Source organism: Podarcis melisellensis (genome assembly GCF_964234715.1).
Source record: "Podarcis melisellensis genome assembly, chromosome: 10".
NCBI classification, from domain to species: Eukaryota; Metazoa; Chordata; class Lepidosauria; order Squamata; family Lacertidae; genus Podarcis; species Podarcis melisellensis.
Window position 1 is genome coordinate 75,537,084 of NC_138542.1, and position 27,592 is coordinate 75,564,675.

At 50.6% G+C, this 27,592-nt stretch overlaps 2 protein-coding genes and 1 long non-coding RNA gene across 8 annotated transcripts; 1 reads left to right on the forward strand and 2 right to left on the reverse strand.

Annotated features, from left to right (window-relative positions):
• Positions 1-976: 976 nt before the first annotated feature.
• LOC309378723 (uncharacterized protein) lies at positions 977-20,682 on the forward strand (the record flags this gene model as incomplete). Of its 3 annotated transcripts, none has more annotated exons than XM_081927338.1 (12): positions 977-1,871; positions 2,502-2,545; positions 3,188-3,251; positions 4,023-4,163; positions 4,650-4,751; positions 5,851-5,909; positions 6,059-6,199; positions 6,302-6,344; positions 6,870-6,950; positions 7,425-7,575; positions 9,339-9,409; positions 19,538-20,682. In XM_081927338.1, exons 1-12 carry the CDS (start codon positions 1,827-1,829, stop codon positions 19,550-19,552), a joined length of 957 nt encoding a protein of 318 aa, XP_081783464.1. In that variant the 5' UTR covers positions 977-1,826. The 3 variants fall into 3 exon arrangements, with proteins under 3 accessions (XP_081783464.1, XP_081783463.1, XP_081783462.1); XM_081927336.1 differs by lacking the exon at positions 19,538-20,682 and adding an exon at positions 10,832-10,993 and having other exon boundaries at positions 1,219-1,871; XM_081927337.1 differs by lacking the exons at positions 4,023-4,163; positions 19,538-20,682 and adding an exon at positions 10,832-10,993 and having other exon boundaries at positions 1,166-1,871.
• Positions 12,336-16,635, reverse strand: LOC309378913. The gene is made up of 2 exons (XR_014172284.1): positions 15,972-16,635; positions 12,336-14,463 (listed from the first exon to the last, which is right to left on the reverse strand). It is a non-coding gene; the product is annotated as an uncharacterized lncRNA (long non-coding RNA).
• On the reverse strand, positions 16,664-27,019 carry LOC309378624 (uncharacterized protein). Of its 4 annotated transcripts, none has more exons than XM_081927044.1 (6): positions 26,418-27,019; positions 22,144-22,562; positions 21,882-21,963; positions 21,536-21,618; positions 19,757-19,883; positions 16,664-18,918 (listed from the first exon to the last, which is right to left on the reverse strand). In XM_081927044.1, the coding sequence occupies exons 1-6, from the start codon at positions 26,446-26,448 to the stop codon at positions 17,813-17,815; spliced, it is 1,848 nt and encodes a 615-aa protein (XP_081783170.1). In that variant the 5' UTR covers positions 26,449-27,019; the 3' UTR covers positions 16,664-17,812. The 4 variants fall into 4 exon arrangements, with proteins under 4 accessions (XP_081783170.1, XP_081783169.1, XP_081783172.1 ...); XM_081927043.1 differs by lacking the exon at positions 26,418-27,019 and adding an exon at positions 24,767-26,370 and having other exon boundaries at positions 22,144-22,608; XM_081927046.1 differs by having other exon boundaries at positions 16,665-18,918; positions 22,144-22,608; positions 26,418-27,018.
• Between the last annotated feature and the right edge of the window lie 573 nt (positions 27,020-27,592).

A 27,592-nucleotide genomic window follows, 5' to 3' on the forward strand; every position in this document is an offset into this window, starting at 1 on the left:
TGTCAGGGGCTGGGAAGAGCTCCCTGCCTGAGGTCCTGGGCCAGAGGGGCAGAGAGTTGGGCAATGCCCTGGGATCTGAATCTCACACACAACCCTCCAGGGTTTAGGCAGTGGAAGCTGCCATTCCTGCATTGCAGGGGGTTGGGCTGGATGACCGCATGGGTCCCTTTCTAAAGATCTATGAATCTGTGAGCATCTTGCAGGGACAAGCTCCAGTGGCCGTACTCTGGCTGAACGCCCAGCCCTGGGATTGGGAAGGCCCCATTGTGGGTGCCACCCCATAGCCAGGCCTGCTGCTCTGTGGGTCCAGGGTGGGGGGCTGTGATGCTGGTGGCCTGGCTTTGTCAAGCAGGCTTGAAATAGAAAGGAAACATTGCCAGCTCTTGGATTCGCAAGGGAGGTGAAGGAAAACACACATCAGCCACTTGAGGGTGGTTTTGAAATGTGCTTGGTTCCTGTGGCATTTTTTCTTTTGCAAAACAGCTGTGGTTCCTGCACTGCAAGGGCTGGACTACATGAGCCCTGGGGTCCTTTCCGACTCTTGTGATTCTGCAATCCCCCGTAACCTCCCAGCTGCTGCGAGGGGTAAAGTACCTTCATGGGTCTCTGCTCATCCTGCAAGAAGCCTCTCCCTGACTTCAGGCCCAGGTTTTTCTGCAGTGCTTAGGGCACCTGTGGAACTCCCTGCTACCAGGTGCCCAGAAGCTCAGCAGCGTTATCTGGCTTCCAGAAAGGCAAGGCCTCCCTCCTGCCCCCCCGAGTAGCAGCTGCCTCAGAGGCTCCTCATCCCCGCAGCAAGAGCTGCCCCCATACACACATTCGCATGGCTAAAGGGGCCTCTTTCTATGGGGCCACGTGGGAACTGTGTGGTTGGGCTGGAGCCCAGGAGACCCTCGTCCTTCACCCCTCTGCAGGCCCCTAGCTGACGTCCTGCTTTCCTTTGGGCTTCGTCGCCTCCTCTGGGGAAACTGAGGACCACCCTGGCCATTGGCTGGCCTGCTGTGATGCCACAAGGTGTTCCCCTACGCAGGGACCTTGGAAGGATGTGGGGTGCCCACAGATCTGCAGCAGGAAAGGAGAAGAGGGGGGACCCCAGGGATTGCTGGCCTGCTCCCCGCTTGGAGACAGCGAGCAGGGGTGTCTGGGTGGGGGGGCTAAGCAGTACCCCTCTCCCTTGGCAGGCTGGCCAGCCAGCTACTGGCACGCGAAAAAGTCTTCATTCTGTGGGTGGCGGGCAATTTGTTGCACAGGGCCTCCTCCCCAGAAGACCTGAAGGGGTAGCAGTCCAGCAGGGCAGGGAGACGGTTGTGGGGCTTAGCAAGATGTGCCAAGCAAGGCTTTCAATCTCTGGGCGACCTTTGCCCTTCCCGAAACCCTCCCCTGCTTCAGGTTTGGTCTGAAGCAGTTTGTGCCTGATTGCTCTCAAAGGGAAACCGAGGCAGGGCTGCTAGCCGGGGGAGAGCTGCCTGCTGCTCTTTCTCCCCACAGGAAGGTGACAGTGGGGGGGGGTCTTTGGTGGCCCCAGGGGGCACTGCAGCTCTGCCCTGGCAGGAAGAGGGGTGGCTGGCGCAGCCTTAACTCTGCTGCTGCTGCTTTTGGGGTGCAGGGAAATTGCCAGCCTCCTCCGACTCCTCCCTCTCCTCTGCTTGGGCATGAAGTGGCACAGCAGCTGATACCTGGCGGCTGCTTCTTCCTGCTCCTGAGCCCAAGGAAAACACCTTGTGCAAACAAAGTCAGCTGAGCGGCTGCTGGGGAATTTCCCTGGGCAGCGGAGCTCGCAGGGAGGGCAGGAGGTGCTCTGTGGCCCCTCCAGGCGTAGCCCCACCATGGCCGAGCGAGGCAGGAGTGGAGCTGCCCTTCCGGACGAAGAGGTACCCCCCCCCCATTCACCCCCCCACCTCACCCCGGGCAACTCTCCTGCTCCTCCGCCCACCCTTGGCTTGGGAGGAATCCGCCTGGCGTGCCTTAGCCTGCCTGGCTCCGGCTGGGAAAAGCAGCCCCCTAGCCTGGGGGTAAAGTGGGTCCTCTAGCAGGTGGGCCCAGAGGTGTCCAGTGGGGAATGGGGGGGCATACCTGGTTTAGCCACTGTGGTGTCTCCCTGCAGGGGAAAATGAAATCTGCTAGCCTCAGGGACTTCCTGAATTTCTGTTCTTTGCCTGACCTAAGCAGTTTCCCAGGGCAAGAGGGGGCAGGAGCTGGGGGGGGGGACAGACCACCTCCCTCTGGCTTGGCATCTCTTGGTTTGTGGAAACATGCAGAGGCAAGAGACCGGCTGCTGTGGGGCTGAGGTGGCCTCAGCTGCTTCTCTGCAGGGACCTCCTTGGCCCCCATCCTGGTGGGACCCCCACCCCACCTCGGGGCCCTCATCATGGACATCTGGTGAAATATGGGGAACAGCAAACTGGAAAGATGGGGGGACCTCTCGGCAGTCTAGTCACACCTTGACTGGAGTGCTTGTGTGGGGCACCTCCTAACCAAGACCTCTTGCCTGCACCCTCTAGGTCTTGGCCTTGGCGTGGGTCTACCTGGTTGCCCTGGCTCTCAGGTGAGTGGCCAAAGACCACCTTTCCCTCCCTCCTTCCCTCCAGCCAGGCCTCTTCTCTGCCCTCCAAGCACAAGGGGAGCAGCCTGACCCCCTGTTGCCCTCCTCCTGGCGGAATCTCCAGCCCCATGCTCTGTGGGTCGCAGGGAATCCAGGTAGCTTTCAGGGGGCCTTTGATGGTAGGGGGTGAGCAAGGGCACCCACAGGCTGTGCCCTTTGCCGGGGTGGGTCCTGGCTACTCGTCTGCCCGCCATGGGGGGAGGGGGAGCCTGCAGGGTCTCTGCTTGACATGGCACCCCCCCTCACCCACCTTCTCTGGAGGCACCCAAGGGTGTCAGGCTCATCTGAGTCCATAGCTGTCAACATTTTCCTTTTTTTAAGGGAAATTCCCTTATTCCGAATAGGATTCCTTGCAAGAAAAGGGAAAAGTTGACAGCTATGCATCTGACACCAGCAGTTGAGGTTAGAGCATAGGAGTCCACAGGCCAGCTACACAAAAGACTTGCCCGGTTCTTGGGGGCTGCCTCCTCTGCCCATGGGCACGGTGGGTGGGCTGGCAGGCGATGGAGGGGGAGCTGGGTGGGGTGGGGGTTCCCTTCTCCCAAGCGAGAGCCCGGCTGACTCCTGTCCGTCTTTGTCTTGCAGCCTCCTGGGCAGCGCTTCCATTGTGGCTGCCTCCCTTCTCCGAAGGCGATGCTGCCAGGATCAGGTCTGCCCGGGTGGGGTTTCCGACGCAGCCCCCCCAAATGCTCCATCACCCAGGGCATCGTTCTGTAGGAGCCCCCCCCCCCGGGGGGGGCACAGGAGAGTCGCTTGCATTTGACAAGGGCTCTTCAAAATCCTCACCTGAGTGCTGCCACCAAAGAGAGCAGCCTGCAAGAGGATGGGCTCAGAGCAATCTGGGAGCCCCCCCAGCTCCCCATCCAGCCCAACTTGACGGGGGGGGGGGGAGACTTTGAAGGGTTAGGGTTGCTGTATTTCAAAATGTGAAAATCCAGACAGAAAAGTTGTCAAGCTTTTCCCCAGATGTCTAGATTGTGCAGCAGGCTGAGCTCTGGGAACGGGACAAGAGAAGCCGGGGGGGGGCACTCCCTGGCCTGCCTGACCTTTGAGTCCCCTTCAATCTGATTATCCAGAGCATGGGTAGGCAAACTAAGGCCCGGGGGCTGGATCCGGCCCAATCGCCTTCTAAATCTGGCCCATGGACGGTCAGGGAATCAGCGTGTTTTTACATGAGTAGAATGTGTCCTTTTATTTTAAATGCATATCTGGGTCATTTGTGGGGCACAGGAATTCGTTCATTCCCCCCCCCAAAAATATAGTCCGGCCCCCCACAAGATCTGAGGGACAGTGGACCGGCCCCCTGCTGGAAAAGTTTGCTGACCCCTGGTCCAGAGGGTGGGTTCTGGGTGCCAGGGGGCAGAGGGGTCCTGCCGGTTGCTGGTCTGGAGCTGGCCCTGACCCCTTGCTCTCCCCCCAGCTCTGCCCGCTCTTCCTCCTCTCCCTGGCGGATCTCCTGGGTGCCTCGGCCCTCCTCTCTGCAGCTGCCATCCAGCTCCTTCCACCGCGGCTCTTCTTCTCGGCCTACCAAGCCTGTCCCTACCTGCTGATGCTGGGCCTGGTAAGGCAGCCGTCGTTCTGCCCGGCCTCCGTGGCAGAGCTGGCAGGGGCGTGTGGCAGCCGCCTCTGGCACCAGTGGGTGGCATGGAATGCAGTCAGCTGCCTTGCTCTGAGCCAACTCAGAATTACCTGCCCTGACTGGCAGCCACCGCTCTCCAGGTTTTCAGGCGGAGGAGTCTCCCCAAGCCCTATCTGGAGATGCTAAGGGGGATTTGAACCCAGGACCTTCGGCTGGCAAGGCTCTGCCACCCCTTCCTGGGGTCTCATGGCTGCCCCCCTTGCCGAGAGCTTGACCCAAGTGAGTCCTGCCAGTTCCTGTGCAGATGGAGAGACGGATGGGGCAGCCTCCTGGCTCTGGAACCAGCCCATCAGCCCTGCCCAGGTGAGGGCGCCCCTGCCTTGTGCCAGAGCCAGGTTGGCCCCCTCTGTCCCCTGCCAGGCCCCTCTTGGCGCTCACCTGCCCTTGCCCTGCCTTCCTCTTCTCCAGATGTTCTACGCCGTTTCTCTGCTGATGGTCGTCGTCTATGCCTACGAAGTGAAGCGAGCTCTGGGGGGCTGGAGAGAGGCCCCTTCCTCTGCCCTGCTGCAGGTAGGAAGGGCGCAGGGCCCCTGCCTGGCCTCTGAGAGCTTAGGAGGGACCCCAAGAGTCATCTAGACCAGCCCCTTGCAATGCCTCAATCAAAGCCAAGATGGCGGAGGGTCTCCTCACCAACCACGAGGCTTCTACCCATTGGCAATGGGAGTTCCTGCACTTCAGCTGGGGTCCTCCAGGTTTTTTGAGCCCCAGGCCCCCTGCTGGCCGGCACTGATGGGAGTTGTAGCCCAACGTGTGGGGGGGGGGCACCAGCCTGGGCAAGGCTGCACCGGTGGGGTGCTGGCCAGCCTTGGAGAGGGGGCGTCTGCAAGGACTTGGGCTGTTCCTTCTAGGGCAGGGGTCCCCAAACTAAGGCCCACGGGCCAGATAAGCCCCGAGGGACTCCGCCCGCTCTTACTGGCACCGCGCTGTGCGGCTGCCCACTTCCGGGTTGGAGGAGCACCGGAAATAGCTCTGGTGCACATTTGAGTCAGAGGTGGTCCGTGCAGATGCACACACGCTACCGTATTTTTCGCTCTATAAGACGCACCGGACCACAAGACGCACCTAGTTTTTGGAGGAGAAAAACAAGAAAAAAATTATTCTGAATCTCAGAAGCCACAACAGCAAGAGGGATCGCTGCGCAGTGAAAGCAGCCATCCCTCTTGCTGTTCTGGCTTCTGGGATAGCTGCGCAGCCTGCATTCGCTCCATAAGACGCACCACACATTTCCCCTTACTTTTTAGGAGGGGGAAAGTGCATCTTATGGAGCGAAAAATACGATATTTCCGGTGCTCCTCCAACCCGGAAGTGTGCTGGAAATAGCATGTGGGCGCGCGTATGGGCACAGGAAGTAAGTTTGCTGACCCCTGTTCTGGGGCCTGGCTCCATAGAGGGGGGCTTCTCAGGACTCCGCCCATGGGTGCCCAAGGTGCTCTGTCTGAGAAAGGCTCTGGCAGAGGCCCCTGCCCAGTTGGGCGAGGTGCAAGAGGCTGGTGGACACCTGGGGGAGACACAAGCAGGGGAGAGGAGGACTTGGACAATTTCCGGCGGATGTTTGCCTTTGCTAAGGAAGCTGCCTTCCGCTCACCTGCCGTCTCTGTTCCCCCCCAAGGAGGAGAGCGGCAGGTTCAACGAGAGACTCCGAATAAATCTGCCCCGTCTCCTGGCTTGGTAGGTGCACCTGACTGGCGGGGACTGTCCTGCCACCCTTTCCCTTTGGGAGGGGGCCCTCTTGCCCCCTGGAGGCCACACGAGGCGAAGCCACCTCTCTGAGCCATCTCGTCCCACAACACCCCACCCTGTGTCTTCTCGCAATAAAGGCTGCTCCCCTTCCTGGTCTTCGTGGTCCTGCTGGTGATTCGAGGCTCGTCCCTGAGAGATGTGGTGCCCTGGGCCTTCCCCCCGTTGGCGTTACAGGCTGGCAACAGCTCGCGAGGGTCCCACGGCCTCTACTGCTCCAGGTAGAACCTCCCCCCCTCCTCTCGCTTGGGATGGGGTGGGACTTTGCAGAGGAGGGTGGTCTCTTGCGTCCAGCTAGCCAAACCCTCCCACTTTCTTTCCAGCTGCCTGATCCTTATCCGCCACTCGCAAGACACCTGCTACAAGGTACTGCCCCCCCCCAGTCCTTTCTCCACCAACTGCCTCCTCTCCCTGATGCCCCTTTCTTGGACCCCACTCCCATCCTTTAGGGGCACAAGGTGTCTTAGTTCTGGGTGAAAGCAACAGCAGGGTTGTGGTGTTGTGAAACCAGCTGCCCCAACCCCAGCTCCCCAAATATTGGTACAGGGCTAGTCTCAAGGGCTCCCAAGGATCATCCAATCTAACCCCAAGCTCCCTGAATCTCTGGTTGAGGTTTGTTCCCCTTCCATTTCCAGCCTCTTCCCCGTATTCCTCCTGCCAGCATCTCTCCTGTCACAGGAGAGCAGGAACCCTCTGTCCCCCAAAATAGAGGGTGGTGTGATTCTCGGGAGACCCTCCTGCCTTGCCTGGGCAGCTGAGCCCCAGTGGGGGTGGGCAAAGTGAACACTTCCAAAAGGGCCATGGGGCCTGTTTCCATGGGGGAGATGACCCTTGGTCCCACCCTGCCAGTGTTGGCCCCCTTAATGAGGAGCTCCCACCCTCTCCTCCCAGTACACAGGCAGGAACGACTCTGGCAAAGAAGTCAAGATCTTCTTTCTCGTCTTTGTCTCTCTGGTTGTCGCCTGCTGCACAGTAAGTGTGTGTGTCCGTCCGTCTGTCCGTGTAAGTGTGGCCATCCACCAGGCCTGTTTATTATTTTATTTATTATGCAATATATACCCGGGGGTCTCAGGGCGGTTCACAGAATAAAATCAAGATATAAAATCCTTATGACATGATTCATAAATCCCCTGTGTACTTTCCCTTTTTCATAGGCTAAATACGCATGCCAACCATAACGATTATTAAACCCTTCTAGATGTAACAAATCACCATCTTTTAACTTTACTTACATTTCAATGCAGGCAGCAAATACGTCAAAAGCATTTTACTCGGGTAAAAATGGAGCCTGGTCTGAGGCCCATTCGCTGGCTGACCAAATGACCTGCTCTCCTTGGCCAGGCAAACAGGCATTCCAATGGGGGAAAGAGCCCAAAGAAGGGTGGGGGGTCTGAGTTCTGCCCCTTTCCTTGCCCCTAACGGCTGCCTCCCGCCGCCCCTGGCCAGGTCCTCTACTGCAGGGTGAAGTGCTGGTGTCGCCGCAGGCAGAGAGGTGGCCCCACCCTGACCCTGCCAGCTCCGGAGAGTGATGGCTGTGCCATCAGAACCCACATCGCCTGCTTCTTCCAGCTGGTCTTCCTGGTCTGCTGGATGCCAGGTGAGTGACCTAGGAGCCTTGTCTCCTCCTCTAGCTTCTCCCTCCCTGAGAGGTAGGACCGCCGAGAGACCACTTGCCTTCCACGTTGCAATACTTGGGTCTGAAGACGTGGAAATCCAGACTCAAGGCATCTTGGAGGGGGAGGAGGCAGACTCTCTTCTTGTTTGGCAAACGTGGAGACCCCCAAGTTAAGCCTCATCACTTACCTCCAGGTTTCTGGTGTTTATTGAATGAGTCGAGAACAATCAAGACACGTTGTCTAACAACTCACCCCCATCCTTGGGGTGGATCCCCAAATCAGATACAGACCCTGAGAGCTTTATTTGGGCTGCTGGGGGTGGGGAGAGTCTCTGGCAGCCAGTGTGGTGTAGCGGTTAAGAGTGGTGGACTCGTAATCTGGGGAACCGGGTTTGCGTCTCCGCTCCTCCACATGCAGCTGCTGGGTGACCTTGGACCAGTCACACTTCTCTGAAGTCTCTCAGCCCCACTCACCTCACAGAGGGTTTGTTGGGGGGAGGAAGGGAAAGGAGAATGTTAGCCACTTTGAGGCTCCTTTGTTGTTTAGTCATTTAGTCATGTCTGCCTCTTCTTGACCCCCTGGACCAGAGCATGCCAGGCACGCCTGTCTTCCACTGCCTCCCGCAGTTTGGTCAAACTCATGGTGGTCTCTTCAAGAACACTGTTCAACCATTGAGGCTCCTTAGGGTAGTGATAAAGCGGGATATCAAATCCAAACTCTTCTTCTTCTTCTGATCCATCAGGTGGCAGGCGGTTTTCCCCCAGCGCAGAGACAAAGACCCCCAGTTCAATTTTAAATCAGGGCTATTATGGGGTGTGTCTGTAGAGACGGGCAGAGGGATCAGCACCCAGGCAGAGGGGATCCTGGAGGTTTGCTATGTTGCTGCATGTCGGCTGAATCCAACATTTTGAATGGCGGAAATACCTGGGAAAGGTGTAAATGGGAGGAGCTTCCTCCCTCCCCCCTCCTCCCCAGATGCCCCGTGTTTGTGCATTTATAGAATTGCAGGCTTGTAGGGACCCCAAAGGGTTATCTAGCCCAACCGCCCGTCCTGCAGGAGTCACAGCTGGAGAGTCCCAGATGGGTGAGCCACTAAGGCAGGAGGGTCTGACACCTTCCCAGAGAGTCTGTTCCACTGGCAAGGAGTAGTTCCACTGGCTTATAGGAACTCTGCTCTGCCACAGCCCAGCTCCATCTTTCACCAAGCTGAGCACCTGGTTGGTCACCGAGGGAGAACAGGTGGCCGTGATCCCAAACCATGAGCCACATTCTCAGGGGATGGTGACTCACCAGGTGTAGGGATAATCGCTGGGTCCGGAGGGAGCACACCCCCCCACACAGACAAGCCACAGCTGTCTGAACATCATTCCCTCTGTCTAACCTTTTGCGGTCTCAGCAGTCTGCGGTGTCCTGTCTGTAACCTTTGTCTCCTTCATCATACATTGTGCAAGGGGAAAATGACATGGTGGAAACAGGTGCCAAAATAACTTTGTACCACCCCATGTTCTTGGGACCAGAAGATGTGTAAAGGTCACAGCCCCAAATGTATCTGCCTGGGTTTGCATATTGTGTCAATAAAAGGAGCCTCCACAAGGCTGGCCGGCAGCTTGCATGCAGCTCACCTGCATTATCAACTCCTGCCTCATGTCCATCACTTCAACCTGGGGCCAGGGTGCCCCCTGCCAGCCTGGTGACCTTGGCCAGGAAAAGTGACGTGGCCCCTTCTTCTCTCCTTCCCCCTCAGCTTTCTTCCTGTGCCTCCTCTCCTTCTCCAGTCTCCAGCCGGCCATCCTCTTCCCTCTCTACTTGGCTGTGGTGAGTGACGGGGGGGGGGGTCCTTGGAGGGGCTGAAGCAAATGCACTGGTCTTGCATCGGCTCCTGGACTTCAGTGCTGGCGAAGGGAGGGGCTCCCACTTACGTCACCCCTTTCCTGCAGAGCTGGCAGCCCCATTCCTTTTCCAAACGCCCTCCCTTGTGGCGTGTTCCCTCAGCCTCCTCTCCTCTCCCCTCTCCCCTCTCCTTGGGAGTCCCCTGGGCAGCCGCAGCTGCCGCCCCTGGTCTCTGAGCTGTCCCCTCTTGCCCCAGAGAGAGGTGCCTCCTCACACTGCCCCACAGGGGCTTGGGATGCAACCCCTGGCCAGCCCTAGAGGCACCATTTGCCTGCGGAGCTTATAGTCAGTGTTGTAAACAAAATCTGCCCTTTTTCCCTTATGGGGTATCCAAGAGCCCTTAAGTGGGTTCTCCATTGGTAGGAGAAAATAACAGAGGCCAACCAGAGAATATTGAGAAGCAAAGCCGCTAGTAAGCCTGATCTTTATTAATCTGTTGCAACAGAGTGCTCCACTGAGGAGGACCCCCAACCAAGGCGTGCCTGCCCTTATATAGACATTTTAAATTCCCTGCCCTGGAGCTCCAGACCACCTCTCCATACATCACAGAAGGGGCGTAACCCCAGACCACCCCCCACAAACATCATACCTGCATCACAGAAAAGGCGGTCTACAACAGAAATTTGAATGTTGTCGTTTTTCCTGCCTGCCAGGTTATCTGATAATGGCTTATCTGATTGCCTTTCCTGGTAGTCTGGTCATTCCTTTGAGATGGTGATTACCCAATTCCTGTAACAAGGAAGGTTTTTTTCCACCTCCTCCCTCCTTGCAGAGAAACATTTGGTCAGCTTGGGAGTCAAAATGGTTTCAGGACTGTCTTCCTGTGTTGCTCCAGACATGTGGTTTATATATTTATGTATGTGTTTGCTTGGTACATTTATGAACATTTATTATATATCAAAGACCTTAAAATTCTTATTACACCAGGGCTGCTGCAACAAACAACTGTGCAAGCCTTTGGCAGGCAGAGATGTGAGAGGGCATGAGAGGAGGGAGGGAAGGACAGAGGCCAGTGTTGCCCGTGGCACCCCTGCCCATCATTCATGGCACCCCAGGGTGCCACAGCACACTGATTGGAAACCACTGATCTAACCAAACAAAGCCATGCGGTGGTCAGCCACAGAAATGCCGGCAGAGCAATCCCCAGAGGCGACCCTGGATACTTTGAGGGATTGCAGGATTGCAAGTGGGGTCTCAACTCCCTGGATCTCTGGGCCCCCTTGAAGTTTCCCCCCTCCCCAGCCTCCCTTTGCTCTGCCAGAGACCCCCGTCTCCCCCTGAGATGCTGAAGCGGCTGGATTTCGCGTCCCCCGTAAGCGTAGCACCCCCTCTTTTCCCTTTCTGCAGGCCCTGACCGTCTCCCTGCATGGCTTCTTGCACAGCCTGGTCTACGGATGGCTCCGGCAGAACTTCCGCCAGGAGGTGACCGGGGAGCAGATGCCCCTCCTGGGCCACCTGGGCCAGAAAGCCTTTTTCGAGGACTCCCTGGCCATTTGCAGGGAGGGCTGAAGAAAGAGGGGCAGGCGGGGTCTCCCCAGAACAGAGCGCTGCAGAACTCAGGCAGGGAGCAGCTCAGCTCTGCTTCCCTCCCCCCCCCCACTGCCAGGGGTGCATTACAAGCCCCTCCACCTCTGGGTTTTTTGGTAAGGGTATTTTGCTCAGGACTTGATTAGCCCAGCAGCCAGCAGGATCACACCAGAGACACGTAGGAGCCGTGCGCTCTGCTTGCTACAGGGGCTTCATGTGTTGTGGGGAAATCAGGAGATTGTCACAGCCCCCCCCCCTTGCTCTGGGGTCTCACGATCCCCTGGGGTCCACCTGATGGTCAGAGCAAAGCAAGAAAATGCAACCGGGTACAGTGGTACCTCAGGTTAAGAACTTAATTCGTTCCAGAGGTCCGTTCTTAACCTGAAACTGTTCTTAACCTGAGGCACCACTTTAGCTAATGGGGCCTCCTGCTGCTGCCGCGCCGCCACCGGAGCACAATTTCTGTTCTCATCCTGAAGCAAAGTTCTTAACCCGAGGTACTATTTCTGGGTTAGAGGAGTCTGTACCCTGAAGCGTCTGTAACCCAAGGTACCACTGTATATGAAAAGCAAGGCGACTAGGAGGCCCAATCTTTATTTTCGTCACAGCAAGGTTCCTACTTCTGAAACAGCAAAGGGTGCGACTCCTTTGAAAAGTTTGCCTTTTGCCCAGAGATCCACCCAAAAAAGCACCGTCCAGATGTTGCAAGGCTTCCCAGGAAGAGGTGATGTTTTTCAGAAACCTGAGTCCTTGCCTTGTCTCCAAGATATCTGAGCATGGCAAGTCTCCTCTCCTCTGCTCATCTTTGGACAAACATGAGCACACCCCTTTGGCGTCACAAATAACCTTCGCCCCAATCCATTCACCTAGTCTCTTGCTCAACGGTTTCTTCCTTCCTTCTGTTGTCAGCCCATTGTATTGCCCATGGTCAGGACTCGGGGATTGTGGCTGCAGCCATGACGTGCTCAGACTCTGTTGCTCAGAACCACATTGGCTTGCTCTGTGTATGATCCTGTGACCTTTGGCTTGAGTTCTATTCATGAATAAACTATTTTATTTTAATATCTATGGTTTTCCCATTCATAAAACAGGCTTTATGAGTGCTAGTTGGGGGTTGGTGGCAGTACCTCTGGTGGGGGACACACCGTGCTCCTTCTGGGGCAGTTTGGTCCCCAGTCTGCCCTCGGCTCTCACCTGGGGCTCCTAGTAGCTGCCAGCATGGTGCAACAGGGGCCACACTCTGGAAAATGGCTCTGACTAACTCCGGGGCATATTTTACTGCTCCTCCCCCTCTATAATTTCCCATTTTTACAATTACTTTAACAACAAAAAATAAATTCATCCAAAATCAGTCTGCATTTTCTTTTACTCCCCCCCTTCTCTGTGGTTTCTTATTTTGTATCTTATTCTTGCTGCATATCCAGTTCAAGCCTATTTACAAATTTTCCCTTTATAATTCCTTTTAATTATTTCTTACTGCTCATGTTTATTACGTCAATCCTGCTAATGTTTTTAATTGTTTACAGTGCATATTCATGTATTCAACACATTTCCCCCATTCTGTTCTAAGAAACCTCTCATCTTTCGCTCTTATTTTTCCGGTAAGTTTCGCCATTTCTGCTACTCCATCCTTTTTAGTTGCCAGTTATCCTTCATTGGAACGCTTTCCTCTTGCAGTTTCTGGGCGAACACCATTTGGGCAGCAGTAGCAGCATACCTAAAGAGGTTTTTTTTCTGTTCTTTGAAATCACCTCCCAGAAGACTTTTACTATCTTACATGGCCACCAAATAATAATAATAATAATAATAATAATAATAATAATAATAATAATAATAATAATTTATTTATATCCTGCTCTCCCCAGCCGAAGCCGGGCTCAGAGTGGCTAACAGCAGTAAAAATAACACAGTTTACATAAAATCACAATCAATTAATTGAAATACATTCTAAAATCAAATCATTCTAAAATCAATTCAGAGTCAAATTAATGGCAACCATTGGGCTAGAGTTCTGTGAGGACTGCCAAAGGAGGGGGTCAGACTGTGCCTTGGCCAAAGGCCTGGTGGAACAGCTCCGTCTTGCAGGCCCTTCGGAAAGATGTCAAGTCCCGCAGGGCCCTAGTCTCTTGGGACAGAGCGTTCCACCAGATCGGGGCCACAGCCGAAAAAGCCCTGGCTCTGGTTGAGGCCAGCCTAACCTCCCTGTGGCCCGGGACCTCCAATATGTTTTTATTTGAAGACCATAAGGTCCTCCGTGGGACATACCAGGAAAGACGGTCCTGTAGGTATGAGATGAAAAAGGTTCCTTCCTTCTCTTTACATTCCAGCATGTATTGGATTCAGTCTTGTACATTTTAGCTAACCTACTAGGCGTCAAATACCATCTATACATCATTTTCATATAGTTTTCTTTTAACTCATAGCATGCTGTAAAACTGCCCATCCCTTCTCAATAGGTTCAGTTTGTATATTTCTGAATGCTTTTTAGATAAGATGCAGGGAAAAGGATGGATGCCCCATTGGCAGAGTGCCAGCCTGATGCTGCCCCCACCCCTCCTACAGTCTCTGGGTGGGCCCCACAGAGAAAGCCTGACTTCAGGCAGCAAGGGGCAAGTTGAGGGAGGATACGTCCCGGCTAGCAGCTCTTGTCTGCGGGGGGCAGAGAGAGACGGCAAGTGGGGCAGACAATGCTGCCTTTCTCCTTCAAAGGCCTCCTTTCTTCTAAAGCAGAACAAGTCTCTGCTCAGCCCCCCAGTAGAGGCTGTGCCCCTTTTGGTTCTCAAGGGTGAGATCCTAGCAGGGCAGAGACCTGCGGCTGCTTGTCCCTGATCCGAGCACCTTCCACCTATCAGGCACAACTCACTTGGGAGCATCTTGCTTCCAGCTTCTCCTGGAGCTTCAGGATGCTGGCCGAGATGGGCCCCTGTGGCCCGATCCAGTCCCAGGCTCTTATATTCTGAAGACCCGTCCACTGGAAGGGGCAGAATCAGGTCATTAAAAGTGAGTGGTTGAAGCCACCCCGTGAACTGGGCAGCGCATCCTTTCAAACGCATGTATCGCCATTTCTTTCTGACGTACCAAGTGGCCACCTTGAGAGAAGCTGCTCCTCTCCCCCTTTGGCAACAGGCGCCACCTGCCTGCCTGTCCCCACAGACGGGGACCAACACATCGCCCGGCGAGCCAAGAGGGTCTCCTCCTCCTTCAGGATTCCAGTTATTGCCCACATGCAAAAGCTCTGCGGAGGGATCTGTAGGAGTTTAGCCCTGACTCTCATCCGCTGAGATTTCCATGGGGGGACTCCCAAGGCTGAAACAGGCCTGGCCAGAGTCCGGAGGGGCCAGCCAGCCCTCGAGGAGAGAGCCCCGATCCGAGCACCTTCCACCCATCGGGCGCAACTCGCTTGGGAGCATCCTGCTTACCTGGAGCTTCAGGACCAGGTCGACCACCTCAACCTCAGACTTGTCTTTTTAAAAAGATATTTATTAAAGTTTCAAAAAAGGTTACAAAATAAAAGAAAGAAGAAAAAAAGAAAAAAAGAAAAAAATACAAAGTACAGAAAAATAAAAAAGCAGTTAAAAACATATCAATCTTTTCATGTCCTGTCTTTCATTTGCTTGTTTCCCTGACCTCCTCACACCTCCCTTTTTTGTATTCCAGTTCATTTAGTTAATTCAGCAAATCCTTTCCCTCCTTGTTTTTATTTAATCCCTTACCTTAATGTATTGTAACTTTGCGTTCTCACCTAATAACAGTCCATTTTTACATACTCCTTTATGACATTGCTGCTAAAACCACTTAACTTCTTTCCGACATCATTCTAACATTCATTAATTTTGCAGTATTTATGTACCGTATTTTTCGCTCTATAACACGCACCTGACCATAACACGCACATCGTTTTTAGAGGAGGAAAACAAGGGAAAAAACATTCTGAATGAAGCAGTGGATGTATCATTTTTGTGCTTCATGCTGTGGCCACAGACATGTGATCTGATGGTGAATTTGGGGTGACCCTATGCAAAAATCCTGAGAATTCCTGTGGATCCATGCTTTGTAACCACATTTTTGCACCATTGCAGCCCCAGGCAACAGTGGGTGCGTGATTTGGGGGGGGGCAGGCTGTAGCCATGGACATGCTATGTGATCTGATGGTGAATTTGGGGTGACCCAATGCAAAGATCCTGAGGATCCATGTGGATCCATGCTTTTTAACCACATTTTAAGTGGGGAGGGAAGGAAAAACACAGAAGGGACAAGGAGCAGGAGAGGGGTGTGCAGAGAAGCAGCTGGCTAAGAATGCAGGAGAGGGGTATAACGGGAGGGAGGAAAGGAAGGCAAAAGTTTTCCCTCACCTACCCATCCAAGCCAGCCAGCTCGCACTCTCTCTCTCTCTCTCTCTCTCTCTCTCTCTCTCTCTCTCTCTCCCTCCTGCATGTTTTCAGCAGCACTCTGCTTTCCCCTCTGCTTGCCTGGAGGGGAGGGGCTTTCCCTGCTCTTTGTTCCGTTTGAGCAAACACAGCAAGGAAACAGAGGAGGGTGGGCAGTAAGACCCTGAGGCAGAATGCAGGAAAGCAGCCGCTTCCTCTTTTCAGGTTTCCCTTCTCCGAGACGCGCAATTTGATTTTTGCCTTGATTTTTTTTGCCTCCCCTTGCGCCATTTGGCTCCAGGGACCACACATTCGCTCGATAACATGCACAGACATTTCCCCTTCCTTTTTAGGAGAAAAAATCTGCATGTTATAGAGGGGAAAATACGGTAAGTAGTCTTTAAATTTCTTCCAATCTTCTTCCACTGACTCTTCTCCCTGGTCTCGGATTCTGCCAGTCATTTCCGCCAGTTCCATATAGTCCATAACCTTCATCTGCCATTCTTCCAGGGTGGGTAGATCTTGTGTCTTCCAATACTTTGCAATGAGTATTCTTGCTGCTGTTGTAGCATACATAAAAAAGTTCAACCAACCTCAGACTTGTCCTTCACCCAGGACCGGATGTTCTGCGGGAGAAGAAGCCGACTCAGCTGGGAAGACGCTTCCTTGCTTCCTCCTCCCCAGAGCAATGGCCCTGATCCTGGTGCCACTTTCTGGTGCACCTGCTAGGAATCTTGCAAAATGCAAAGTCGTACAAGAATGCAAAGTTACCAAGGGCAACTGCTCCACAATAAGGAGTCTAAACGGAGAAATCTCAGACGTTGTCTTTTTCTTTGCAATCCCTCGTGTATTTGATAGAAGCAATGTCAACTCGTGAGTCAACCCCCAGATGCTTTTACAGTACAATCAGCATTTCTTCCCACAAAGGGGCTTGATCATTGAGCTGATATGATAAAAACAATGATTATAGTCACCATCTATTTCCATATGGAATGGTTGAATTACGGTGAGAATATAGCAACACAAGAAGACAGAAGAAGTAAAAATAAAAAATAAAAAACGAGATCACACATGAGTGAAGGGAAACAGGGGTATAGGGGAATTTGAAATATTATTTATGATATAAAAGCTTTAATATAAAATTTCTAACTGTGTTGTATTTGTATACAGCAAAGAGAAGTTTAGAGTAATTAGGTATATTTTAATTTTGTTAATTGTGTAATAGGTTTATGTTAGAAAATGAATATGGATGTTGAATTTGATGTTTGTAATTTTTCTTTTTTACGTTTTTTTTGGGGGGGGAGAAAAGAATTACCGTGAGAATATATCCCATATATAAAACCTCCGCAAAGAAGACTAAGCATCCATAGCTTAGAGAAACGGGCAGATCTATAAAGGTAGAAAAAATGACAGAGTTACAAATTTCATCACAAAAGGTTTGTAGAACTAATCCCAGCCTCCATCACTTATATGAAAAATCTGTCCCCATATGCAGGCAAGAACAGAAAAAGGCCTTCTATTTGTTACCCTTCCTTGGGAGATGCTGGCAGGACTCACATATTTAAGAGTGAAGTTGGGAACTCCTTATTGTGAAGCAGTAGCCCTTGGTGATGAATATTTTGTGTGACTTTGCATTTTGGTATTATATCACTACCCTGTGTATTGTCGAAGGATCCTTGCAAAGCACGGCAGGGCTGGCTGGGCAAACCTGAGACTGACTCAGCTGGCAAGGCTAAACTGTCGGGGGAGGGGGACTTTGTTTGACAGAGGAACAGTCTCCCTCGGAAGATGGTGGATTCTTCCTTGGAGGTTTATAAGCAGAGGTTGGGTGACCATCCTGCATGGAGACTTTAGCTGAGATTTCTGCATTGCAGGGGGTTGGACTAGATGACCCTTGGGGCCCCAGCTCTACGATTCTGTGATTCTAGGGTGCTTCCACAGCTCGTAAGCAGGCCAGGATGCAACACTCACACACACACACCCAAGGAACCCAGGTGTGTCCTGCTTGGCTCTTTGTGAGATGCTGAGTGTGCGCTCTGACTCTGCAAAGCCCTCAAGGAGACGGCGAAGAAATACTAGTAAAGGAAATGGAGCGAACGATGTCAGGCTGACGTTTCAGCTCTGCTGACAAGAGGCCTCCTCCTCTTCCCTGCAGCAAAAACAATACTGAAGGCAGCATTTACGGGTTAAAAGCTTGACCTGATTGGCGTAAGATATGAGAGCTACAGGTTGCCTTTGTTGGTGCGTTTCAGTGCCTCACTGGTCAGCTACCACTTGCCTTAAGCCGATCAATAAAGCGCTGACCTGCTACCATCTACCCACTGCTGTGCTTGGAGCTCAGAGCACCACTCAACACATGGACTGAAATTCAGCACTAGGCAAGAGCTCTTTGACAGAGGAACAGACTCCCTCGCTGGGCTCTCATTGAAGGTTCTTAAGCAGAGGTCGTCTGGTCGTCTGTCACAGATGCTTCAGCTGAGATTCCTGCATTGCAAGGGGTTGGACTAGATGACTCACAGGGTCCCTTCGAACTCTGCAATTCTACAATTCTATTATTCTCCCTGCTGTGGATTTTTTGATGGGTAGCGAGATTGGCTCTCCTGCTGAACCTGTTTCCACATTCCGGGCACTGATATGGTTTCTCCCCGGTATGAATGCTTTGATGGGAAGTGAGATGGGAGTTCCGACTGAAGCTCTTTCCGCATTCCAAGCACTGGTAGGGTTTCTGCCCTGTATGGATGCTTTGATGGGAAGCGAGACTTTCCTTCCGACTAAAGCTCTTTCCACACTCTTGGCACTGAAATGGTTTCTCCCCACGGTGAATACTTTGATGTCGGCGGATGTTTGCACTTGTAGTAAAGGTCTTCCCACATTCCAGACACTGGTAGGGTTTCTCCCCTGTATGAATTCTTTGGTGGTACGTGAGACTTTCCTTCCAAGGGAAGCTCTTCCCACATTCCAAGCACTGATAGGGTTTCTCCTGTCTATGAATTCTTTGATGGGACGTGAGATGGGAGTTCCGACCGAAGCTCTTTCCGCATTCCAAGCACTGGTAGGGTTTCTCCCCTGTATGAATGCTTTGATGGGAAGTGAGATTGGAGCTCTTATTGAAGCTCTTTCCACATTCCAAGCACTGATACGGTTTCTCCCCGCTGTGAATTACCTGATGTCGGCGGACGTTTGTGTGTATATTAAAGCACTTCCCACATTCCAAGCACTGATAGGGTTTCTCTCCTGTATGAGTGGTTTGATGGGAAGTGAGACTTCTCTTCCGAATGAATCTCTTTCCACATTCCAAGCAGTGATAAGGTTTTTCTCCTGTATGAAGTCTCTGATGGGAAGTGAGACTTTCCCTCCGACTGAAGCTCTTTCCACATTCCAAGCATTGATAAGGTTTGTTCCCAATGGGATTTCTTTGATGGGAAGTGGAATGGGAGCTCTGGCTGAAGCTCTCGCCATACTCCAAATGTTGATACGGCTTCTCCAGTGTGTGAATTATGTCATGGTCTCCCTTCTTCTTATTTTCCCATTTATCATCACCTGAAATGAAGAAAAAGATGGATTAGAGTCTCAGGAAGAAATGGGAGTTCCCAGGGTTCACGGCCTTTGATTGCTGGCATTAACAGAAATACCCATGAGAACCTGAGATTCGAATAGCCTGTCTCTCTCCTGGGATAGATATTGCCCAATCATGGAATCTGCTCCACCTCCAATAGCTGTCCTCTCTTTAGTCAATCAAAAACAGACAGAAGGAAAGAAGAAAAAAGCAGTTCAGACCAGCCTGATCAGTGTCTAAAAAGAAACAACAGGAGGAACAATATTAACAGACAAAATAATCAACAGCCCCCCATGCAAGGTGAGTTGTGGGGGTGTTAGCATTGCATCCCAGATGCTGCAAGTGGCCCTGTTGATTTCTATCAAAATCGGGGAGGCTTTGTTGGGATATTCTGCTCCACCTGAAGGACAGACGTGTGGAATTGTTGTATGTCACATGTCTGTTTACACTCCGGCACAGCTTGCTGGGAACTTCTGTTTGTGTATAGCTTTTGCTGTCTTGCTTTGGACACGAAGGAGATCAGGCATGTTTTCCTTTTGTCCTGATGTAGCTGAATAAACTGCTTGTAAATATGCTCACACAACTTCTCCTTCTGCTGCGTAGTGTTTACTCTGCTGAGTAGCGTGCCCCAGCTTCTGAAGCTCGGGTCGCAGATGCTGCGTCAAGGACTGGAGATCGCCTGGCACACTGGCCGGTGGGCTGGAGCCAGTGGGGGGGCCTGCCAATTGCCCCTGTTTCCTTGGTTGCATGTCAACAGGCTTATCACAGAGAGGTATGTGTGGAATTTCCGAAGAGATATTATGATCCACAAGGGAGCCTTACTGAGAGAGGCCACGATCCCGCGATTCTCCTCCATGACTTCCTTATGCAGAGCTCTCTGGTCAGGATCCAGCAACGCCCATTCCTCATCTGTGAAATGAACAGTGACATCTTCAAAGCACACCGAACCCTAAGAGAGAAAGAGAAAGGTCCTCCTCTTAGTCAAAATGAAGATGATGTACTATAAATTGCTCTATTGCTTTCTGCTGTGTTGTTTTAATGGGATCGTTTTGCTGCACATTTTAATTGTGGGTGTTTCTTTAAATATCTTAATGGAATTATTTGAGTGTGCATTTTAATGATGGACATTAACCTTAGTGTAAATGGGGGAACTCCACAATGTGTTCCTCAAATCACTCTGTCTGTGCCAGCATTGCCGCTCTCCTTTCCCTGTGTGCTCTTTTGGAGGAACCTGATACCCTGAAGGCAACTTTAAGAGAAACACGGGGGCACAGGAAGGGGAAGGAGATTGGGGCAAAAGCCCCATTCCGTAACTCTTGGGGCTGGTTAGCTGAATCCTGGCCCCTTTGTGGGATGTAATCCACTGGGAGCAGTCAAATACTACATTCCTTGTTTTGCTAGAGTGGACATGCAAGGGGATGTTTGGTCCAGCTAGTCAAAACTTCCTGTTCCTCCTGGGCTGGAGCATCCTTCCTTGCATGTGACTAGTGGGTGGGCGTGACCTTCCCAGACCTGGGAAAAGGCCAAGGCCTGCTGCCTCTCTCTCTCTCTTTTCCATCTTCCTTTCGTCCTGCAAACTTCCTGGACTGAACTGCTGGCTGCCAGCCAAGCAGTCCCCCAGGTCATCTCCCTTATGGGTTAATCCTGTTTTTATATGCTTGCAACTTTCAGCCTTAAGTCTGCCTTCAGGGATCACACTGTGCTCTGCCTGATCATCAGTAAACTTTCTTTTTATTGCTTATGAAGAAGACTGTGCTGTATTTATTCAATTAGGAAGGAAAATATCAGAACACATTTCAATTGAATTGCTCATTGTCTTAAGAAATTCACATGAGTTTGCAACCAGTTTTCTGCTGTGTAAAGAGGGAATGCACTCTGCTTGCTAGCGCAAGTTAGGAATCATATTTTTAAAAGGTAAAGGACCCCTCACAGTTAAGTCCCATCATGAACGACTCTGGGGTTGTGGCGCTCATCTTGCTTTTCTGGCCGAGGGAGCCGACATTTGTCCACAGACAGTTTTTCTGGGTCATGTGGCCAGCATGACCAAGCTGCTTCTGGCGAACCAGAACAGCGTACGGAAACACCATTTACCTTCCCCCTGGAGCGGTACCTATTTATCTACTTGCACTTTGATGTGTTTTCAAACTGCTAGGTAGACAGGAGCAGGGACCGAGGAACGGGAGCTCACCCCATCGTGGGGATTCGAACCGCCGACCTTCTGATCGGCAAGCCCTAGGCTCAGGGTTTAGACCACAGCGCCAGCCGCGTCTCTGCAGGAAGGATATTAATAAACAATATATCCTCTCCTGCCGCCCTGAACATTCCCACACACTTTTGTATGGTGTGTAAACTGCTTAGAAGCCTATGTTTGCATTTAATAATAAATCTAGAAATAAAACTGCAAACGACTGGTGAATCATATTAGCAATATTCAGAAGGCGTGAAGGTGAGATGGCTGTTCCTTATTCCCAGCACATAAGCCTTCTAAAATAAATAGTTCAGGGCAGATTTGTCAAGAAAATGAGAGATTTGCTTGGGTCTGGAGGGATCCTGGCTGCCCCACCCCTCAGCCCCCTTCCCCACAGGGCTCCCTCCCTCTACCTGAGCTGCTTCCACAGCCATTGCTTCTCCTTCCCCACCAGGAATAGATGGAAGAGGAGGTCTTTCTGGCATCATCTGGTCACCTGTAAGAGACAGAGGTAAGTGGGAAGCCAGGAGTAGATGCTTTTCTCAGAGGTTAAACACTACATATCAAACTACAAATGGGCCTTTGGAAAAGTCTTGCCTGCTGAATGGATTATGACATTTGCACCCATTTCATATTTTAGTTGTGTTAAAAATGCATCTCCCTCCTGGGGGCTCCTGGACAATATTCCCCCAAAAGATGAAAAGAACCCATGTGTCAGTTTCGAACTCCACAGAAAAGAAAAATCTTATTCCTCCTTACCCAGTGGCTTCTCTCTGGTGTCCAACAGAGTCCTTTCAGTCTTAAAGGAATCCAGACCCATTTCTGCAAACAGATCCTGTCTCTGAAATAGCAACAAGGATTCAGAACAGAAAATGGGGGGAAAGATTAGCAATGACTGAGATGAAAACCTGAGGGGTATCCAATCTCATTCCTTGGATGCTTTCCAAAAAGGGGTGGGCCATTTCCAAAAAGGGGTGGACTCTCCCTCATGTTCTGAGCTGCTTAGGAAAGTCTCTCTCACCTGCTCTCTCTCCTCTGCCTGACTCAGGAGGAAACCTTCGGCCAGGGCCACCGCCTGGGAACTGGTCTCTGCTCCACATTCCCTCACCCAGCTCTCCATCTCTGGTGGAAGGACAGCCAGGAACTGCTCCAAGATCACCAGGTCCAGCATCTCAGCTTTCGTGTGCCTTTCTGGCTTCAGCCATTGATGGTAAAAGTTGTAGAGTCGGCAGCAAACCTCTCGAGGTCCTTTGGCCTCCTGGAAGCAGAGCTGCCTGAACTGCTGGCTCTGCACCTCTGAGCGAAAGGTGTCCTCCTCTCCCAGGATCTTCTGCACAGAGTTTTCCCAAAATGCCCCACTGTTCCCTGTTTTGATGGCATGGCCTCTTCCTGCTTCAGGCCCAGATGAGTCTTGCTCATCCATTTGTGTTCTCAGGAAGCCTCCAAGAGAGATGAAGGAACCCCTTGATCTTCTGCCAAGTTCTGTCTGTCCGAATTAGAGGTGTTAGCAAATTCTACAAAGCTTGTACATTATTCTGCAATAAAACTGACTGTCAGGAAGAAAAAGAAGTAAACCTCTAGCCCAGGCATAGGCAAACTCGGCCCCCCGATGTTTTGGGACTACAATTCCCATCATCCCTGACCACTGGTCCTGTTAGCTACGGATCATGGGAGTTGTAGGCCAAAAACATCTGGAGGGCCGAGTTTGCCTATGCCTGGGCTAGCCCTTCTAGAAGGAAAGCGACGATGCATAATGTGCCGGCAACTGCAGGGATTTCTGTGAGATGAATCAGCTGTAGATATACCTGCAAATTTATTGTGCTAATTTTGTGTTATACGCATGACATGAGAAGACTGTCAGTATTTATTTAATATTATTTGCTTAATTAAAAAGAATTTGGTGGAGGCAAACGTAGAGTGAGCACAGCCTCTGGTAAGAGAGAGGTGCAGCAGTTTTAAAACTTACAAAACACTGGATAACATTAACAAATATGAATATTCTGGACCTGGAGGGTCATGCTAACAGGTTTAGTTGCAGGCATATTTATGGTATGAAAAGGCAAAAGTTTCTTGGTCCTTCTCTTTTTGATATGTTAAGAAAGAAATAAAGAGATTAAAGTGTAATATGACAACTTCAGTAAGTTAAAAGTGATGTTGTGTAATTTTCTATTACTATTTATATATTGTTAAAATTGGTTAATTATAATGAATTAATGTAGCAACTACTGTGGTCCCCCCCCCCTTTGTTATTGTTGAATTCTAAATAAATTATTATTCAAAAAAAGGGGGGGGAAAGGCAAAAGTACATACGGTAGTTTGTTTTTAATCGTCTTGTAAGAAAACCAATCTATATGGTATGGGAGAAATATAAAAATTTATTACAACAGAAAGCACCCTGGTGGCTTTCCCCACTAGAAGTGATATCCTGGAAAAAATTAAATACAAGAAACGATTGGGCAACATATAAAGAGCTGTTAACGGAAGTAGAACAACAGTTGAAATTGCAAAATTTTGAGGACATAAGAAATTTATTAACTGATTGGTTACAATATCAACAACTAGATGATATATTTAAGATGGATAAAAAGAATGGATTTAGTAATGAAATATCAAGGTTTGAAAAAGAATTGTTAGTGAATAATTTAAAATTACTTTCTAAAATGTACAAACTAATTTTAGAATGGTATACAAAAGCTGGAGAAGTTAAATCTGTAATGATACAGTGAGCAAAAGATTTTGCATACAATGTAGATTTCATCATGGGAGAAGTTATAGAAAGATGATCTGAAATGTACAGCATGTTGTATGTTGAAAGAACAATATATGATAATGAAGTACCTTTGGTATCTAACTCCCAATAAGATATCAAAAATGTATCAGACAGCTACAAATATCTGTTGGAAATGTAAGGAAAAAGAAGGCCCTTTTTATCATGTGTGGTGGACAGGGAAGGTAACAAATGCATTCCAGGAAATGTTTAAAATAACTCTTATTTTAAAAGCCAGAAGTTTTTATTTTAGGAATTATAGGTGCTAAAAGGGAACAGAAAATATTGATTATGTATGTGGCGACGGCTGCGCGGATGTTCTTGGCCCAAAGATGGAAAGAAGACAAAGTCCCTACCAGAGAAGAATGGCAGATCAAGTTGATGGACTATGATGAAATGGCAAAAATGACCAGAAAAAGAAGAAGTCAAAAACAAGAAATCAGTAAGACCAAAATTTTAATAAGGAATGGGGAAAATTTATAACTTATCTTGAAAAATCATTGTAAACAGTGCGATTGCAATAATACTTGTAATGTTACAACAACTATGGATACAACAGAGATACAAAAATTCTGAATTATTGCAAAAGATACGGTAGGAAAAGTTTAACAATAAGGTCCACAAGGGGGAGGAGGGAAGCCCAGGGGATTTCGTGGGAACCTGTGTTTCTTTATATAACGTTGTGGTGTCAGTGTAAATTTTTATTTTGAAAATTAAATAAATAAATCTGGAAACAAGTTACAAAACATGCAAAGAAACGAAGCACCGGGATATGAGACATTTTTCAACATCCCGTTGCTACCAGCGCTTCCCCTTTCTACCCCTCTGGCATTGAACAGACCACACACTTGGGTAAGTGAAGATGGTTTTTACTTACAAACTTTCCAAGTTCAGATTCATGCATATCTCCATGCAGCAGCAAGAAAACACAGGCAGAAATCTTGGGTTACAAAATGGAACAGAAGGTTTCTGAACGCGTGGCCTGGCCTTAAAGAGGTCAGATACGTCCTATCTGGTCAAGTTCACATGGTAAAAGGGGCCAAACAGCAAGGGAGCAAAGATTTTCCCGGGGTTCATCAGCAAAGGACTCCCCGCAACTGGGACTCCGAAGCCTTGCATCGCCCTCTGCTCCTTCGCCAAGTGGCCTCGTCCTCTTTCAAAGCCATCTCAGTTCCAGAGGTTTCAGTGCACGTTGCATGATGGAAGGACATTCCTTTGGGAGCCCTCCGTCTGTCAACATCCACTCTCTCTTTCTGGCACAGGGCTTCGTTTGTTATAAGAATTTTAAGGTCTTTGATATATAATAAATGTTCATAAATGTACCAAGCAAACACGTACATAAATATATAAACCACATGTCTAAAGCAACACAGGAAGACAGTCCTGAAACCATTTTGACTCCCAAGCTGACCAAATGTTTCTCTGCAAGGAGGGAGGAGGTGAAAAAAAACAAAACCCTTCCTTGTTAGAAGAATTTAGTAATCACCATCTCAAAGGAATGGCCAGACTACCAGGAAAGGCAATCAGATAAGGCATTATCAGAAAACCTGGCAGGGCAGGCAGGAAAAATAATAATAAAATAATAATAATTTATTATTTAAACCCTGCCCATCTGGCTGGCTGAGTTTCCCCAGCCACTCTGGGCAACTCCTGATCGAGTGTTAAAAACAATACAGCATTAAATATTAAAAACTTCCCTAAACAGGGCTGCCTTCAGATGTCTTTTAAAGATAGGATAGCTGCTTATTTCCTTCACATCTGAAGGGAGGGTGTTCCACAGGGTGGGAGCCACTACCGAGAAGGCCCTCTGCCTGGTTCCCTGTAGCCTCACTTCTCGCAATGAGAGAACCGCCAGAACAACAACATTCAAATTTCTGTTGTAGACCACCTTTTCTGTTATGTAGGTATGATGTTTGTGGGGGGTGGTCTTGGGTCACACCCCTTCTGTGATGTATGGAGGGGTGGTCTGGAGCTCCAGGGCAGGGAATTTAAAATGTCTATATAAAGACAGGCACACCTTTGTTCTGGGTCCTCCTCCTCTCCTGCGGGTGAGGGGAGCACCCTGTTGCAACAGATCAATAAAGATCAGGCTTACGAGCTGCTTTGCTTCTCAATATTCTCTGCTTGGCCTCTGTTCTTTTCTCCTATCAATAGGGAACCTACGTAAGGACTCTATACGGGCTCTTGGATACCCCATAAGGGGAAAAGGGCAGATTTTGTTCACAACACGTTTCACGTCGGAATGTTTCCGTGCGACTGCAGCCTCCGTTCATAAACGTGACTGATCCATCAATCTGAACAGGGTTCATTCCCATGCATTTCCCGCGCCGCTCCCCTTCGACCCTCCCCAAAGGGTCCAGTTGCGCATCCATGCAAAGGAAGAGCCCTCCTGCGACCTCGCCCCTCCCTGGCAGGACCCTCCCCTCCTTGACTTGGGGGTCCCCCCCTTACAGGCTCCCCACATGCACGCTGCCCTGCAGCCCTGGGACCCCCAGTGCACCCTCTGGGGAGAGAGAGAGGAGACTCACCGGATCCCAGCCGGCGCCACCGGGGCCGCATTGGCAGAGAGAGACAGAAGCGCCCCCTTTGGGGCAGGAAAAGTCTGGGGAGGCGGGGAGGGGCTTTTGCTCTGGAGGACCTGCCCTCCCCGTCTTCCTTTCCTGCCCTCTCTAGGAATCCAGCTCGTTTCTGTTTAACCCTTGGCAGGCCGAGGGCACCCAGCTCTCCCTCTTCTCACCCGGAGGAGCCCCGTGCATGGCGCGCAAAGCACCCAGAGATGCTTTATTTGGGGGACCCTCCTGGCCGGGGCTGAGCTTCCCCCTCCCTGGCCTAGAAGCCGGAGGCAAGTGATCTCCGCTGTTACGGAAATTACGGGGGCGGGGCACATCTTTAAAGTTGCTAAATGTTACAAATATTATGCCTGAAAATGTATCCTTTCAACTTGACAGCTCAGGGAAGTTACCTAGCTTTAAAAATAATATAAAATCATCTCCTTTGCCAGTTTCCTCCATTCCAAAGCTATTTTCTCCTTGCAAAAGGACTCCAGGAAGTTTCCAGAGGTGACAATTGCTGGGCTCATTGTTAGCCAAAGGAAGCCCAATCTCATCACCGGACTCGCCTCAGGCTCCAGACATGCAAAGGAAGTTTTATTGTACTGTACTTTGGGTGGTGGGTACTTAAGACATATTTGTCTATGCTCATCTTATACTTGTGTGTTTCCCTAACACATCTGTCTATACTAATGATGTGTAACCCTCCCTTTTGTGACATGTCAGTGATGTAGCAGTGATGCAGCAATGATGCTGTACGAACTGTATTCTGGGATATGGTGGGAAAGTTTTAAAAGTCCTTCTCACCCCATCCTCGGGGTTCAATCTCCTTTTGAACCTGTTGCGCAATAAACTCGGATCTTCAGCGGTTGGTGGCTGGACTCCTTCTTTATTCCGCAGGGACCCGGGGGCTCTGCCCAACCAGCTGAGGGACTGAGCAGCCTCGCACCTAGATTTTTCCGTAACACCTCCCAAAAAGGCGCAACGTCTACACTCATTGGTTCCAGTGGCCAGCCCAGACCCTGGGGCGTCTGCATCTCTGCCCCAGCTTGAAACGTGAGGAGGGGAAGTTAGGGGCTGCAGTGCTGGCGAACCTTATCTCCCCCTCCCCGTCCAGACAGAGGAATGGCCTTGTGGGGTTGGACAAGAGAGTC

Coding starts and splice junctions, on each gene's coding strand:
- LOC309378624 (XM_081927043.1), bottom strand. CDS start 24,793: ATGCATGAATCTGAACTTGGAAAGTTT. Junction 21,619..21,881: donor CACCAGAGAGAAGCCACTGG/GTAAGGAGGAAT, acceptor TGTCTCTTACAG/GTGACCAGATGATGCCAGAA. Junction 18,919..19,756: donor CGGGATCGTGGCCTCTCTCA/GTAAGGCTCCCT, acceptor TCTTCATTTCAG/GTGATGATAAATGGGAAAAT.